We start from the raw sequence: 17,312 nt of genomic DNA, 5'->3' as shown, positions 1-17,312 counted from the left end.
AGCGGACACCAGCGGGGAAAGGCGGCAGGAGACTCGCGGCCTTGGATTCCTCCGGATTTACCACCGTCCACGGCAGCCTCCGAAAGACATCGAGCAGCAAAGACATTTGGTGGCTCTGCACCCACCGCCGTCGTGCTATGAAACACTGAAGACCACAGGCAGCGTTTCACGGTGGGGCTGGAGACACAGCGATCCAGCTCCCATAAACACCCCCGGGGGCTGCAGCAGTCGCTCTCTTTTTGCTTTTCTCTTGTTCTGTTTTGTTTTTTTAACTGACAAAATACACTTTTGGGACTGTCTACTCTGAAAATAGCTGCGGGAGGGTCTGGCGAGGGAGGGGGGGCTGTTTGGCTTCTATTTCTACAGGCTGCCCTGGTGCAGCTCTAAAGTTTGGTGGACGATCATGCAGGTTTTATTGCAGCTTGTGTGTGTGAGATTTTTTTTTTAAGTAGCCCAGCTTCAGTATCAGGTAGCCCCGGAGGTGGGTTTCTCTCCCCTCCCCACCCGCTCCAGCCACCGTCTCTCTGTCGCCGTGCCGGCCAGGCAGCTATTCGGTGGCCATCTGCTCGATGTGGTCACTGAGCAGCTTGTATTGCTCTGCAGAGGAGAGAGAAAAGGGTGCTGGGAGGGTGCTGAAGCATCCCGGCCAGACAGGCGGGCTCCATCCCTCCGGGACCCCGTGAAGGGCCTGCGCATCCCCTGGGCTCGCCCCTACCTTCATCCAAATTGCCGATGGTCGCCTGCTTCTTCAGGAAGTCGCTGCAGAGCTTCTTGTTCAGGCCGAACGCCAGCATGTTGTGAATGAAGGTGCTGAGGAAGGACAGAGATGCTCTTGGTGAGGGAAGGGCCAGGCTGCCCTTTCTTCCCCCCACCCTCCTCTTCCTCTCTGCAGCCCCTTGTACCAGGCGCTAGGATGATGCTCGGCTGTGGGAGAGCGTGCTAGGTCCCTGCGGTGCCCGGATTTGCAACGTAAGGGGCGGGAGCAGGTCCCAGGGAGAAGCATCAGGCATCCTCTCACCATAAGGGATGTCCCCAGTGGGGGAACATCTGTAAGGTGTCCCACCCACAGCTGGCAAGGACACACCGTGGAGCCCGGCTGCAGGAGGGACGGTCCCCGTGCCCTGCTCACCCCAGCTGCCCGAAGGTGATGTTCTCGTTGAAGCGGAGGCTGTCGTCACGCTCCTCCTGCGTCATGTGGCACCACTTCTCCCTGCAAGGCACAAGCCCGTCTGGCACCGCCGTCACCCCGGGACCCCCTGCCTGCGTCCCCCCCCCTCCCCAGGGCCACACTGCCTGAGGACAGGAGGGCACTGAGAGCCCCTCGGCTGCCACCGCGCGTGCAGTGCTGGATGAGCTCGCACACCTGCATCCCTCCGCAGATCTCTCGCCCTGGGGCAAAGCAAGAGACACCCCACGAAAAAGTCTTCTTCAACCTTGGCTTTCTAATGAAGGCCCTGATTAAGAGCTAGGAAATAGCATCGGCCTCTCCATCTCTCACCTTTGGTGCCATCGCTTCGGCGCCATCACTTCGGCAAGAGGGACGAGTGAGGAAGCAGGGGGGTTTGCAGCTCTTGGGGATGGCCGTCCCAGCAGGGCTCTGCTAAAGCCCCCCAACCTACCAGGCACCTCTCCCCCATCTGCAGCAGGGCTCCAACTTCCCGAGCCTCGAGCACGCCGCTCCCCAAACATACCTCCCCCCTCCGACAGCACGGGGGGCTCCCGTACCCCTCCCCACGGCCCCACTTGGGGACTGAAATCCCGAATCACAGCACTGCCCTGAGGATGCTCCAGCTCCATTCCGGCTCCCTGGCAAATGCAACCGCAGCATTGCCTTAAAGGAAGGGGTTTTAAGCTCTAGATGTTTGCAACCAACTCTAGGCGGTGGCAGGAGTCCCCATCCAGGTGTCCCACTTGGAGGTCTTTGGGAATAAAGCCTGTGTCACAGAAATGTCACTATGGTGGTGCAACGCTCGGGTGGTGGCAGCGGGGGGCTCAGTGCATGCACGCCGGGGGAACTACAGCTCCAGGGTGAAGCCAGCCCCCTTCCGAAAAAAAGTCAGGTGAGGTTACAGCCAAGGATAAGAGGAGGAAAAGCAAGGAAAAACAGGGATAGGTAGAAGAAAAATAGCTTTATGGAGGAGAAGGAAGAGGAGAACACCAGGAGCAGACCGCACACTTGCAGCTCACGCTAGCTCGCCGGCACGCCAAGCAGGATCGGAGGAGCTGTGTTGGGTGAAAACGGCGGCTGGGAAGAAGGGTGTCTTGCAGTAAATTCAGTGAGGTTAGCTCAGCCCCAGTGCATGTTTGTGCTGCTGAAACTGGAAAAGGATGAGTGCTCAGTCAGGCTGACCCCACGAAGGGGAGCCTGTCCTCACGCAAGTCAGCACAGCCCGGGCGTGCGAAAGCTGCTGAGCTAAGCATTCGGTCTCTGGGGGTGAGCAGCCTATATTTATAGGGCTCTGGAAACTTATATGATATGTTTAAAGGGATTTAAAAAAAAAATAAAGGTGTAATTTCTCCCAGATAAAGCTTACGATAGCAAATAAAAACCACATCCAAATCTGGAAGCTGAAAAGAAAGGAGAAGAATCAAATTAAGGGGCTTTGAAATCTGGAAGCAGAACTTCACAGATCTCACTGGCCCACTTACAGAAGAAGCATGTTTGTAACTATTTTTTTCCTGCCTTTTTATGTTTTTGAGGGAGGAAGGGGAGAAAAAAAAATTATCAAAGTGCCCAAGAAAAATTTGCCGTGCTTCTGGTTTGTTACTCGGCAGTAACATGCCTGGGAAGGGGGAAAGCCCACATGTGGCTCTACTCAAACCCTTTCATCTTTATACCATCTCGGCAGGGCAGGCGAAGCATGTTTGTAACTATTTTTTTCCTGCCTTTTTATGTTTTTGAGGGAGGAAGGGGAGAAAAAAAAATTATCAAAGTGCCCAAGAAAAATTTGCCGTGCTTCTGGTTTGTTACTCGGCAGTAACATGCCTGGGAAGGGGGAAAGCCCACATGTGGCTCTACTCAAACCCTTTCATCTTTATACCAGCACGGCAGGGCAGGCGCGGGGGGTGCGTGACCCCCCGGGCTGTGCTAACACCTTGCCTGTGTTTCAGGGTACCCAGGAAAGCCTCGCCGCGGCCGGGCGCTGGCAAGAACCGCACCGGTGAGACGTGGCTTCGGCCGCTCGGCATCGCTCGTCTTTCAGCAGCAGCGTTTCACCCCGCACAGCTAACCTGAGCAGTGCTCTACCTGAGCAATATTTAAGTTACCCAGTTGCCGGCGCATGCCTTAGCCACGTGGAAGATTTACTGCCAAGCTTCAAAGAGCCCTCATCCTCTTGCTAATGCCATCACTTCGAGTGATTTGCTCCGAGATCGAATATCCCACGCTCCAGCAAGAGAGCAATGACTCTTCCCGCTCCCCGATCCCAGCTCGGAGCGCGGATGGATGTGGCTGCTTTTGAGCTTTGCAACCCGGAGGACAGGCTCGTGATCGCGACATGCAGCCCCGTTTGCATTTTTCTTTTTCTCTAGGGAAGGCAGCACAAGAGTGCATTAAAAAAAATAGAAGGACCAGCTTTTACAGCCGGCAAAGGATCCTCGGCACATCTACGCGGCAGCAGAAGCCGGGAACAAGCGGGAAGGACAGTAGACGGCGATGCTTTCTCCACAAAGAGACTCAGTTCATGTCCAAAACCTGCCCGGGGAACCGTTCCCGGCACAAGCCCTTGGCTTCCCCAGCAGCTGGGCACCCGAGTCCCACAGTAAAATATCACAGCTTGAAACCGGTCAGGTTTCTTTTTAAAAAGCCGCATTGAAGAGGAACCAATCTCAACCCTTCGGGCCCTTTTGAGAGGGTGATGCACATGAAGTCAAACCTCCGGTGGCCGTTCCTCCCCCGTGGAGAAGGGCATTTCAGAGCCCCCCCTGAAACATGTTACCCCCCTCCCCAGGGCAGGATTTGGACCTGAAGTGAGCGTCGGCCTCTGGACACTAAAGCACAGAAGTATGGGGACAGACACACCTCTTCTCCTCTTCCTCCCCAGCGTTCCCTCTGGAGCGGCAGCAGAAACGGGGCCGACAAAAGTGGTGCGTGAAAGATCATGCAAGATAGAGGGATGGAGGGGAAAGGAGAGAAGAAGAGACGGAAGAAGGTTGTTAGAGGCAGAGCGAGGAAAGAGAGAGAAAAAGAGGAGTTTAGTTCTGGTTCCTTCCCCCTGTCCCTTGCCCTTCCCACAGAGGGGAGAAAAAACCTCCCCAGCTCTCACGGCAGCCCCAGGAGGACGCAGCCCGGCTGCCCCAGCGATGCCCTGGCCACCCCACAGAGATGGGCACCGTCACAAACCAGTCACCACGGACCCTGCAGACGCCTGCCACGGTCAAGCACCGTCCCTGGCGTTTCAAACCCAGCCCATGGGATGCCAGCCCTCGCCAACCAACTCCTCCCGCCAGGGATTTCAATCCTCAGTCCAGCAAGCAGCATCCCAGTTCACCCAGTGGCTCCCGTTATCCTCTCCAGAGGATTGAGGGGGGGCCACCACCACCTTCCAACCCCCCTGAGATACTCGGAGTACTCCAGGCTGCAGCTCCCAAAGCTCATTTGTTAGTCGGGCTTGTTTCTGCAGCGGAGGCAGACTCAGCCATCAGATTAATTGAGAAAGGCACTCGGAGCAGAGAGCAGCTGCCGGTGGCGTATGTCCTCGTGAGACATTTGCTGCTGCTAATTTGGGGCCTAATCAAAGCAAATGCAGTTATGGTTACATTACTGTTCAATAGGTTCTTTCAGTGGCTTGCTTGGAAAAAAAGAAAAGCAACAGAGGAGAAAGCAGAGGTTGATCGGTGCGCTGAGGCTGGCAGAGCATCCCGTGGTGTGAGCCAGGGCTGCCTTGGCTCAGCTCAGGTTTTGGGGAGGATGCAGGAGGGCTGGCGGCTTCAAGAAGTGCCGTCACTGCTCAGAAAAGGGGCTGTTCAAATGCTCTGAGCTCAACAGCTCTCACCCCGAGAGCTCAAAGCCTCAAAGCACTGCACAGACACACAGCAGGACGGTCCGGCTTCGGAGGGGTGAAACTGTGGTCGAGAGAGGAGTGAATTGCTCAAGCCCTCACAGCAGGTCCGTGGTGAAGCAAGAGATGGGCACGAGCCCGGCGAGCATCTCGCCAACCCTTGCACCCCGTGGGGTCCCCATGCCCGGGCATCCAGACACTCCCTGAACACAGCTGCCCTCCGAAACGAGCAGCCCCTTCCCTTTGCAGGGTTTATCCCGATCCTCCCACCCCTCGGGACCAACCACACTGCCGTCTCCAGCTCTCGGCGTCCCTGCTGGCTGCCCAGGTGCTGCGCTGGCAGCACTTCCACAGCCCTCCCGGGGACAGCCGGCACCCAGGGCATCGCCTCCCCATCCGCTGCACCTCCCGGAAGGGCTGCACCAAGCATCTTTTCCCAGATCTGCTTGCAAACTAAGCACCAACGGCCTGAACCCTGGCTGGGTTTTCTGGACGCGCCTCTAGGGCTTGCAAAAACAATGCAAAATGAGCAAGAAAACCTTCCTGCTCCCAAATCCCTAAGAGGATGCACATCTGCCTGGCCGAGGAAAGGGATTATTTCCCTTGCTCACCTGCCCACCCCACAGCCCAGTGGCCCCAGCGGCTTTGCAATCAGGGGTGGAAAGCGGAGCGTTTCCCCATGGTCAGTAATGTTTAGGGCCGTTAGGAGCAGAGGGGAATGCCGGGGGCTGGAAGGGACACGGCGTCTCCTTTTCCCACGGGGACACGTCCTACCTGGTGGTGGGGGACCGCTTCCTGCGCTCACAGTGCACGGCGTCGAAGAAGGCGGCATTCCAAAACCGCAGGTTGTGCCTGCAGGGAGGGAGGGAGATGTTGGGGACGGCCACCCTCATCTCCCCTCGCCTGCCCCCGAGTCCTCCCAGGGCCAAGCTCACCGTCTTCCCAGGGGCCAGGAGATTATTCCAGGGGGGCTAAAGAAGTCTGGCAGGTTTGGTCCATTTTTGGACCAGCTCCTTGTGTGTCTGCAAACAGACTCTCACTAGCACAAGGGATGTGCAAAAGCCAGGGCCACCTCTTTTAGGGGCAGCAGCAGCTTAAAAGCACACATGAAAGTCTGGGGAATGTGTGGGTAAGGAGGACAAATCCCCTCCCTGGGGAGGCCAATGCCGGGCAGGAGCCAGCTCGCCCTGGGCAGGCTTTACCAGATCGGCTGCTGCTTGAGGTGCATGTACAGGTAGACCTTCTCTCCTTTCTTCTCCTCCTCTGGGCTCTGCACGGAAACTGTGGGGACACACAGTTACATGCCGAGGTCTGGATGACTCCCACCTTGCCACCCAGGCACAGACTTTTGCCCCCCGCCCCCCCAAGCTCGGTGCCCAAGCAGCCGTGATGGCAAGGTCTGCAAACCAAATACTCATCCCCAACACAGCCCCAGCAATGTGGAGAGGAGCTTTGGCTGCCCTTTGTGGGCAGATATTAGCTCTGATCAAGGCATGGATGTCCCAGGAGGATGCTCGAGGGACTGGACCTCTGGTTTGACAGCACATGCGGCTACCAGGGTAGCGACCGGAGCAGCATGAAAGCTCAGAGGTGGTGGATGCCCAAATCTCTGCAAACTGGTGCCACTGAGGACAAGATGCCACAAGATGTCCTTGCGGGACAAGAGCTGTGGTTGCTCCAAAGCAAGGAGCTGTGAAGGTTTCTTTGGAGCACTTCTCTAGGAGCTCAGAGGAGACAGCATCAGTCCCTCTTGCCCTTCTCCCCACCCCACACCTCCCACAATGCCGGGCATCTTGTACCACTTCCAACGCTCGCTCCTTCCCCAGAGATGCCTTGACCATGCCTGATTCAGCAACGCTGGCTCCACTCACCCGTCTTCTTCAGCTTCTCCTTTGGTTTGTCCTCACCTTCGCTGTGGCACAGAAATCAGCATCAGCTCCCAAAAAGTCTGTTCCCCTGACAGCCCACGCGGCAAAGCTCTGGCCCCCCTTGGAGAGGGGAGCACCTTCATTTGAAAGACCCCCTGCTCCCATGCCACTGTCCCCGGGGCCAGAAAGGTGGCTAAGAGACTGTGATGTCCATCCCAGTCGGACCCAGTACAAAGATGATGCAGACCACCACAAAGCAAGAGCATTGTCTCCTGAAACCACATATCTCCGTGCCCGAGGGACGCAGGACCCCCAGACCATGAGATGCCAAATGACCGAAGTATGAAGCGTGGGACCAGGCTAGAGACCGTCTTCCCATGGCCGTGATAACCCCTGGCTCTACAGTGGCCCTACACCCAGGAGGTTTCTGGCTTGGTCACGTTACGAGTGCCTGCCTCAGCCCACCCTGCCCACCCAACGGAGCGGTACCCACTCGCTCTTTTTGGTGGTAGGACCCTTCAGTTTGGTCTCCAGGCCGCCGAAGAAGCCTTTGACGTTCTCCGTCTTGGCCGACGTGTTTTTCAGCAGCCGCTCCGCGATGTCCTTCTTCTCTGCCAACCAGCTGTTCGCCGACTTCAGGTACGAGTCGATGCTGCCCGTGGGCTTCTCTTTGGCCTCCAAGGGCAGCGCGTGGGTCTTGCCTGCGGGCAACATGGCAGGAGCTCAGCTGGCCCCATGGTCCTGGGTGCTGCCAGCTCCTGGGGGACCTGTTCCCAGCTACAAGATGCACTGTGGAGACCAGGAGCCAGACAGAAACGGCCCAGACCCCATCCCATCCCAATTCCTGTAGGTCTTTATTCTCCCCCCATTTTGGATAGAAAATCCAGCCCCCCGTGGAGGAGTGACCACCACACACCAAGCAACGAGCCAAGGTGCTTCTGGGCTGGGGGTTTCACATCCCATCCCCGGGGTTGGGGAACATCTGGGGATCACCACATACAAACGTCCCTGGCTAGAAGCAATGACAAACCAGCATCAGCGTGAGGTACCACCCCAGTGAGGGTCTCCAGCAGGTTTGCACAGCTTCTGGGCCATGGAGGCTCTTTTCTGCTCAATATCGGAGTCAGCCAGAGTAAGCTTGGGTACCCATCCATCACCCTTCCCACGCACAGGGCACACTTCACCACCGGTCTCCAGCACAAGCAAAGCCCCAGGGTGCAAGCACCTCTTACCCACGTAGTAGTAGGTGAAACACATGGTCATGAGGTTCTTGGCAGGGCTGAAGTCATCCATCTGGTGACACCTGACAGGGGGAGAGGATTCGGTGAAGATAGCCAGCGATGGCAACCCAAGCAGCCTCGTGGTTGCTGCCCCTCCTCGAGCTGTGGCTCTGATCTCAGGGGCTTTTGGTGGCTGCAACAAAACCCCAACCCCCTCCCCCCCCAACTTACTCGAACAGCACGAGGGCGAACGACTGCATCAGGCGGTAGAAGGTCTGCTCCGAGACGCACTTGGAGTTGCAGCGCTGCAGGCACAAAGCCCAGGGTTTAACACAGCCCTGTGGGGCAGCTGCCTGCCGCAAGCAGCAAGGGCAACCTCAGCCCCCCCCCGGCACCCCCCGCCGCAGGGAGGTGGGCAGAGAGCACAGGCGGTCGGGCCTCCCTCTCTGAGACAGCGTTTGCCTCTCTGAATTGTTTTTCTAGGGAACAGGACGTTTCTGAGTGCTGATGGGGTTTCATCTTAAATAAAACAGATGACTTCTCCCCCACATTGCAACAAGCACGTTGCCTCGAGATGCATTTATTCACTTCTGTATCTCCCTGTACTGAAGTTCCTCCCTTTCCCTGAGTTCCTGCCCTCCAAAAACATTGCTTTGGGCCACTGCTAAATTCCCCTGGCCTGAGCCTCCTGCCCAGGCTGCTCCAAAGCCCTGGTACAGGATCGCCGATCCTTCGCCCACCTCTCCCCTTACCTGGGCGCTCACGTATCTTGCAAACCACTCCCTGCCCTTCCCGTTCTCGCCGCTGCACAGCTCACCGAACCTGGCCTTCTCTTCTTGGTCCAAATCATCTCTGAAATGGGGAAAAAGAAAAAAACACCATTAAAGTTGAGGATGTGGCTGGCATCCCCTATCCAGCCAGCACGGCTCAGCTCCCCCACGTCATCCCTCTTGGCGGCAGCATCCTGGTGCTGCGACGTTGGGAGGAAGGCAGAGGAAGAGGGGAAGGGGAGCATCCATTTTGTCATCCTCCGGCTCACGCTGCTCTTTTGTTCCTCCCTGGCAGGGGGGAAAACCGAAGGCAGAGGGAAAAGGGAAGAGCCAAGGACAGCCCGAGCAGAAGCTGAGCTCCAGAGACAGGCACTCTGCCCCAGAGCAAAAACAACCCCTGTTGCTGCTCATCACGCTCGGTTTGCTCAATCCTGCTTGACACGCTGAGCCGCAGCGTTACGGAGACCACAGCGATGGGAGCTGGGAGGGATGCAGGGCTGGGGGGGGAAGCCGGGGGCTGCCGCGGGGCCCCGGGGCACGCACAAGCTGCTGACATTTGTACAAGCAGCAGCAGAGATGCCCAGCGGGGGAGAGGAGCTGGAGACCCCCACCACGGCAAGACCCCAGCATGGGAAAGGGGAGAAAGAAGAGGGGAGGGAAGTTGGGGGTGAAAGATGAGCTGAAACGTGCCTGAGAGAGGGGTGCAAGTCAGAGCCCGCATCCCCCCCTTAGCTCCAATGCCGCGTTACGGCGGGGAGCAACAAGCTGCGCTAGCCAAGCACAGGGAAGGACACAGACCGATGCTCCCGGAGTGGGAAAGCAGCCAGATCCCATCCCGCAGGATGTCTCCTGGCAGCAGGCTTGGTGGTGCTGGCCGGCCCTGCTCGCTTACCCCCCGGTGAAGATCTTCTCCACGTAGCGCCGCATGAACTCCCGGCGCTCGGCCGTCGCCTCGTCCCGGGCCGACTCGGTGCTCTGGCTGGAGGAGAAGGACTCGTTGGAGGAGGAGCGGCGGTAGCCACCCCAGTGCCTGGGAGAGTCACCCATGTCGTTCTCGCTGTCCGCCGACTCGGTGGCATCGCTCTCCTCCCCGACCGTGTCCCCTGCGTCCCCCAGGTGCCCGTTGCCGCTGGGGGCAGCGGGAGGAGAGGACTCCGAGGGGATGCAGGCAGGCATTTCGGCATCAAAGTCAATGAGGTTCCCTACGGGCACGTCCAGGGGGGCCTCCATGGCTCTCCCGGGGGGGACGTGGCAGTGTCGGGGGGACTTGGTCCTCGTCCTTTCACCCCTCACTGGGGCGTCGAGGCCATCGCCAGCGGGGTGCCTGGGAGGACGGGCTGGCTAAGGCAGGCAGGCCCTTCTGTGGGGCACCAGGTTACCGCAGGACATCTGAAAGACAGGGGGAGGACAAGAGTGAGGAGAGGACCCCGGGGAACGGCCACCATAGGCCTTGGGAGAGGAGACCACAGGCCACCACCTATGATGTCCCCAGGTTGCCCATCAGCAGCGGGGAGGGACAGGACACGGGCACACGGGGCAGGCAGAGCTGGCTGCTCTCCATCAGCCACATGAATAAGCAAAACCATGCAGTGCTCGTGTGCTTTCTGCACCGTTCAAGTGGGTTTTTTCATCCTTTAGGCCAGAAAAGAGACAACCTGAGCCCAAGCTCCATATACCACATTTGGGATGTGACATCTCACAGCCTGACGGGCCAAACTGGGCCGACGTGAGCCAGCAGCTGGCAAACACACTGGTGATTTTCCAAGACAGCCCCAGAGAAGCATCCTCTTCTGCCCTTCCCTCCTCTGTGCTCACGGGTCCTCCTGACCCCCTTTGGAAATGGGACCATCTCCGGGGCGGAGAATCCCAGTGTTAAACATGCACTGACTTGGTTAAACTGGGAATGGAAAGGGGGTGCTGAACGCAACAGAAACCGTAATGGGATGTGGACGTAGGGCTCTGGACTGCAATTAGATTCATTAGTTTTGGCATCCAACCCAGATTGCAAAGGCCCCGCAAAGCAGGTACGGCAGCCCCAGGCAGCTCTGCTCTCCGGAGAGCGTGGGGAGAACCGGCCGGCGATGGACTGCGATGCTCCGGCACACACGCATCCCGGACGGTACCTCAGCAGCTGCTATGCAGCAAAAAGGGGCAAAGAAGGGGCTGCCCTGAAGCTGCCTCTTCGTCAGAGAGTCACTCATGTCCCCAGCAAGCATGTTTCTGCCCCGGGAGATGGCAAGTGATTCCTTCTGAGAAGTGAGCCCGGTACGAGCGGCTCAGCTGCAGCAGGCGGGCCCGGGGCCAGCGCAGGGCAAGGCAGCACGGCACAGGAGCAGGGACAGCAGTACAGGTAAAGCAGTGACGTCCCCAGGGCAGCACAACGGCAGCACTGCCACAGCCCCACTGCCTTCGAGGGAACTGATCCCAGGACACAGGCAACCACCCCCAGAGCAAAAAAAAACCCGCAGATTTCTTTCAGCTCAAAGATTAGCATACCCCAAAGGACCAATGTTCAGTTCATCAGACAAAAAAGAGTTCAAAACGAAACCAAATCTGAAGTGTTTCACCACGCAGAGCACATTGTCCCAGCTCAGGGGCTGGGAAAATAACCCATCAGCTGCCGGAGAAGCAGCTCTCCCAGCAGTGCCCTCCTCCTCCCCAGGGCCCCTTTGGGTCAGTGGGGTGCTGGAGGTGCTGGGACCCACAGGTCAGAGAGGGAGGCACAGCACTGCACCCTCCCTGAGCATCAGACAGCTCATCACCCTGGCTGGGAAAAGCCCCTGTCACCTGGGTCCCCAGGGCTGAGAGACAGCAGGGACAGAAAGGAAAGTCGCCTTGGGTGGCAGAGACTCGTGCACCCACATGCACCCAACACCGAGCGGTCACCTCCCCCCTCCGCTGGCACCCCGCTCTCCCACTCTCCCTCGCACCAAGCCCCGCTCTCCCCCCGCACGCACCTAAACCCGGGTCCCGGGAGAGCCGCAAGGACACCGCTGCAGTCAGCGAGCCGCCGAGAGCATCGCCTGTTGGGCGGAAAGGAGCAGCCGAGAGGCTGCGGCACAGGAGGGACTGGCAGCGTGCCCACGGGGAGCCAGCCAGCTGCAGCCTGGCTTGGCCCCCCACCCCGGGGCAGCACGACCCCCTCCAACCAGCCCCTCCAGCTGCAGGGACCATGCCGCTCTTCATCCATCCGCCCCCGGCCCTTCCCACTCCCAAGGCAGCTGCAAAGTCCCTTTTTGCAGGGATGGAGCGGGGACCTCCTCCGCCAGCCCCTCCAGCACCTGCAGGTTTGGGCTCAGAGCTGCCTCCTCACAACGCTGGCAGTGCAAGCTCGTTTCCGACCATCCCAGGCTGTATTTTAACAGGGGGCAGGCCAGGATGCACGCGATGGACCTTCACGCAGCCGTGCTTTGCAGCACGTGCCTCCCTCCCTAAGCTGTACCTTGCTTTTCACCCCCTGCACCGCGTTCGGGAGCATGCCTGGAAGCAGAAGAAGGCAGATCTGCAAACGGAGCTGTCGGAGCTTTTTGAGACTATTTTCTCAGTTCTACACTTAATGGAAGGGAATTGGTGGGGACAACAAATCCACCTGCCCAGATAACAGCCACTGCGTGGATGTGACACCCAACAATGTCCCGTGCAAAAGACTTTGTGCAGGTAACCTATGAGCTGGGCATTCCTTGGCACGTGACAGTCCCAGATGTCCCCTCTCATGTGCAGCCTGTAAAGAAACTGCAGAAATTCCTCTACCAGATGGGCATCCTTATAAGTATCCATCCAAATCAGAATTGCTCCCACTAAGCTACTCGGAGACGACAGCGTTTCTGCACCGGTACTTTGCAAACGGGGAGGGGCACAGCCCACCCCAGAGCCGCTGATCAGCCCCTTCCCGTGCACAGCCTGCCCTTGGACTGCCACCCACCCTGCACACGGCCGAGCGGAGAGCTTTGCAGAAGCTGCCCCCAGCAACACGCTGCTTAGGAGCAAGACATAGCCAAGATTAGGGAGTTCCAGCTCTAGAAAACAAATATGAGTGAAGATGCATTGCTCAGACATCAGCTCTGGCTCTGGGCAGGTCTGTCCTGCGCCTGCACGCCAGCGGCACAGGGAAGAGACAGCCACATATTTCTCCAAACGTCACCTGAAAGAAAACTGGACTGTGCTGGGGCAACGGTGGCCCCTGGCTCTGCTCCAGGCCATGCCTGTGCCCAGGAGGGACAGAGAGGCATCCCCGAGCTCTCTGCCAGATGTGCACAGCAGGCAGCAGGCAGACGGCATCGCTGCCCGACCGGCCTCTGCCCCTCTCCTCCAGGCAGCAGGTCGGGGGCTGCTCTGCACACAGCAGTTCGCAGGAGCTCGCACACAGCTCTCGGCACTCTCCACTGCCCGAACAACTGCTCTAAAACACATTGACCGGTGTTTTCCCGGCATCCCTCGTGCCCTTCTCCATGTACACGCATCCCATGACCCTCTGGGAGAGAGGACTTGGGGTGCAGGCTGAGCGAGACCCCAGGACTCACAGTGGGTATAAGGAGCGGGGCAGGCTCAGCAGAAACCTGGCCAGGGCTGCAGGCAGCATTAGTAAGTGCGTTCTGCTTGCAGAGGGCCAGAAAGGGTTAAACCACTCACTGACCAGCTCCATGAAGGCCACGAAAGGTGTTTCAAGGTGCTGGCAGCTGCTGTGGGTGCCCAGGCTTCCCAGGCATCTCCACAGCCTCCAAGGTTGTTGGGTTCTCAGCACAGAGCCCAGAAGAGCTTCAAAAACAAAACGAGCCTCAAACTCAGCCCCGTACCCACTCCACAAGCCAGTTGTTGCTCCAGCGGAACAAATCCAGGAAAGGAACAGCCAAAATACAAACCAAGAGCCCCAGCTCCCGCAGCCTGAGCACTCGGCTCCATCCGCACGTGGAGATCAGCCTGGCTGCGCGTCCTACCACCGCTCAGGCACAGCCCGGGGGATCCCGCTCCTGGCTTGCCACTGCTGGGTCGAGTTTGAGAGCGAATGAGGGCTCTGGAATAAAAAGGGGCTTTTTGGCTGCTCGGGAGCCTTACTGCAGTGTCACAAGCTTCAGCATCTTTCAGGTCCTGCAGTTCTTGGGCTGCCTTTAACCACGAAGCTCAACCAGACAGACAAAGTAGCGTGTAGCTGACTATGGCCTTTCTTGCAAGCAAGCATCCTCCAGCACATCTGTATTCCCCATGGGCAGCTGGCGTACAACAAATCCGTGTCTTCCCACTGGAGACACCATCCCAGGAATCTCAGCAACCACAAAAGAGTTGGCTGGAGCCATGCACAGACAGACAGGCAGCTCTGAGAGCCGCCTCTCTTCTGCAGGTTTCATCAGAGGATATTCGGGTGGCAGGAGACATCCTGAGGCAGGGATCTCAATTTTAAAATGGTTAAAATCTCATGACTTCTCCTGGCCTGGGCTGTTTTCCTTTCACCTCTCCCTGCCCGGCGAGCAGCCATTTACCCACCGGACAGCCGCACTTGTCACCCCGACCTCCCGGCATCCTGCAAATGCCACAGGAAACCTGTGGTGCCCTGAAAGTTTGGAAAAGGCCTGTTTTTACTAAAAAGAAATGCTGAGGAAAATCTGCACGATGCACCTATAGATGCACGTATGTGTGCAAGCAGCTTTCATCCATGATCTGCCTTTGAATCCAGCATTTCTAGCCCGTCACAACCAGGGAACTGCCCAGTTTTGCTGCTTTCTCCACCTGCATCAACCCCTGCAACGTCTCAGCTACCTAAGAAGGGGGCAAAACCTGCCAACCCCCCAGCACGTGGGTGCTGCGAGAACTGTGGGTGATGTGGGACCCACTGTGCCCAGGTACCCAGGGGTAACGATGCTGCCAGCACCGGGAGATGAACGAAACCAAGTTGGTTTGTGCAGCTCCGAGCCCTGGGGCTGCTGGCAGGTCAGTGCCCCAAGGAATTAGGCAGGGAGGGACGGGAGATGTCGTGCGGCTCTGCCCTGAGACAGGCGTGTGCAAGCCCAGAAGGGACCCACGGGGTGTTTAAACCCGGCGCTGGGAGAGGAAGGGAGGAGGCGGGATGGAAAGCAATGGAGCTGGGGATGAGGGCAGACCTTTTTTCTGCCCTATTTCAGAGGAATGTCGCAGCTTTGCCATCCTCCTCCCACCCTGGTCCCAGCACATCCTTTCCAGGGGACAGGACCACCCAGTCCAGGGTTGCAGTTGAATCCCTTCTTCTCCTCACAAAGCCTGGGGAAATGACACACGGGGGCAAAAAAAAACGAATCACCCCCAAAGCCTCACCGGACGATGCTGAACTGGCACCCACGGGACCGAGACCGGAGAACAGATAAAGGACACGACACAGCCTGGCTTCGAGCACAGCCTTTGGGGACCCTCCGTGCTCACGTGCTGCTGCCAGCACTGGTGCAAGCAATGCACTGAGGGCGTGATGCTCTCCCCTGGGTGAGAGCTTTCGCTTCACCCCAGGGTGCAAGATGAGTGGCCTGGCCAAGGTGACGTGGTAAACCCAAAAATCCCCCTCCCACCAGCACCACAGACCCCACTAGCCCACCCAAACCCAGCAGCCGCCCAGACCCCCGCAGCAGCAGCTCTCTCACCACGCCAGCAGCGTGTGTCCCCATGCCACGGGGTGTCCTGGTACATCCTGCCAGGCAAGCCTGCATTTTCCAAGGATTTCAGGATGGGATGCTTTCTCCCAGCGCCCCTAAAACCCTGCACGGAGTTTCCCTTTGGGGCTTTTTACAGGTGTGCTGGGTGCTGAGGTTGTGCATGCTGCAGGACCTCAGCAATTCATGCCTGGGAAGCGGGATCCAATCCCAGTTTGCTGCGATGGAAATCCCAGCAGGGAGCAGGATTCTGTGTCCCAGCTCTCCTCGGTCCCCGGCCGCGGGGCTTGGCCCCCAGCAAGCCCCTGGCCCGCCCCATCCCCAGAGCTGGATGACAAACTCAGCTAATCCTCGTTATCAGCTCAGGCCGTGGGCGGCATCCTGCATAATGACAGCGCTCGAACCCACACTCGCATCTGCGTCCTACATGGAGACGGTGCTCCAGCCTGGAGCTGTCAGGGGCGATTAAAACGAAGAAACCTCTGGCTGTCTTCTCGTAGCTACAAGAGTACACCCCTCCAGTCCCTCGGCTCCCTGGGTGCTGGGATGGCACCCAGACACATAGTGCAAGGGCTCTGAAAGACCCTGGGGACATTCAGCCCATTTGCATCCCCCACTAGAGATGCTGCTCCGGGGAAGGGGAAAAGGCACAATTAAATATTCTTGCAGGACTTGGCTTGGCAGCCCAGAGGGGACGGCTCTGCTCCTTCGGCTGCCATGCACCGACACAGCCACGAGCTCCGCCGAGATCTCCAGCAGTGCATCCATGCCATGCCAAGGGCTACGTTCATGCCCGCTGCTGCTGAGAGCCGGAGGAGCTGTGCCAGGGTGAGAGAGATGCCCCCGCAGCATGTGGGCAGCATCTTGCCCTGGTCGCGGCAGGGCTTCGTCCTGCTCTGCAGCAGAGGTGGTTTACACACATCCCATGTCTCCGTTTCCCAGCCGTGTCAGGGGACGTGTCCTCCCTAACCTGCGGGAAGGGGGATGGTGCGTTGCTACCTCCTCCCACCGAGTCTCCTCCTGCCCTGGAGAGGACGCAGCCCCCATGCAGGGGGGACACGGGGAGTTCATGGCTGCCGGAGGGACAGGGCAAAGTGCCATTTCTCAGTGCTGGCACTTTTCCACGCTGCAGCCCGCCACGGAGATCCATCCTTGTCTCATCCACCCTGTGCAAGAGCACATCCAGATCCCCGCAATCATCCACCGTGCAGCTGGACCATGGGGTCCGACACGGGCACAACGCTTGCACCGTGGCCGCTGCAGCAGCTCCGGGTACCGGCACTCCCTGGGGAGACCATGCAGCCGCCCACCTCCAATGCACCCGTGGGTACGTCCCGGCAAAGCACCTCTGCAGCGGTGAGAAGTGTCCCGGCGGGCGCTGAGCCAGCCCGGCAGGGCTCTGCAAACGCACCGTGGGCAAAGCTTTGTTTCTGCCAAGGAAAACTCCCTGTGCCGAAAGGGAACGGCCTGTTTCCTCCAGAGGAACTGGTCAGTCTTGTTCCCCCATGTCACTCCCACAGTGCGAACACCCCGGCAGCGGGGTCATGGCTGAGGGACGCAGACCCGTCGAGTGCCGGATCCCTCAAACCACCCTAAACCCGGAGGTACCGCACCTACCCCTCCTCCCAAAGTGCCCACGAACATTTAAACGCACAAACCTCCTTGCTTAAACAAGCCCTGGGACTTAGGGAAGCTGAAACTGCCCCACACTGAGCGTGCTTGTCCCCGCTGCGGATCTGCTCTGCTCCCCGCGCTGGCAGCAAGGACACGGTCCCCGTTTTATCAGGGCTTAAGCTGCGTCCTCGCCAAGGCACAGCCGTGCTACCCTGACTGCAGACACTGCCGC

At 58.6% G+C, this 17,312-nt stretch overlaps 1 protein-coding gene across 1 annotated transcript in view; it reads right to left on the bottom strand.

Annotated features, from left to right (window-relative positions):
* Positions 1-327: 327 nt before the first annotated feature.
* The window catches only part of KIAA0513 (KIAA0513 ortholog), a 28,034-nt gene continuing 11,049 nt past the window's right edge, over positions 328-17,312 (bottom strand). The window contains exons 2-13 of the mRNA XM_009277277.2: positions 9,751-10,247; positions 8,841-8,940; positions 8,320-8,393; positions 8,101-8,171; positions 7,362-7,569; positions 6,872-6,912; positions 6,203-6,281; positions 5,775-5,852; positions 4,022-4,051; positions 1,130-1,210; positions 716-810; positions 328-597 (exon numbers count right to left, since the gene is read on the bottom strand). Of these exons, the coding sequence (XP_009275552.1) occupies positions 548-597; positions 716-810; positions 1,130-1,210; positions 4,022-4,051; positions 5,775-5,852; positions 6,203-6,281; positions 6,872-6,912; positions 7,362-7,569; positions 8,101-8,171; positions 8,320-8,393; positions 8,841-8,940; positions 9,751-10,088 (1,245 nt within the window). The 5' untranslated portion in view covers positions 10,089-10,247 and the 3' untranslated portion in view covers positions 328-547. The remainder of the gene's footprint in view (positions 598-715; positions 811-1,129; positions 1,211-4,021; positions 4,052-5,774; positions 5,853-6,202; positions 6,282-6,871; positions 6,913-7,361; positions 7,570-8,100; positions 8,172-8,319; positions 8,394-8,840; positions 8,941-9,750; positions 10,248-17,312) is intronic.

This window comes from Aptenodytes forsteri, unplaced genomic scaffold, assembly GCF_000699145.1.
Source record: "Aptenodytes forsteri isolate BGI_AS27 unplaced genomic scaffold, ASM69914v1 Scaffold50, whole genome shotgun sequence".
Lineage (NCBI taxonomy): Eukaryota > Metazoa > Chordata > Aves > Sphenisciformes > Spheniscidae > Aptenodytes > Aptenodytes forsteri.
The sequence above is the reverse complement of the archived record's forward strand: the minus strand, read 5'-3'. Positions and strand labels throughout refer to the sequence as shown.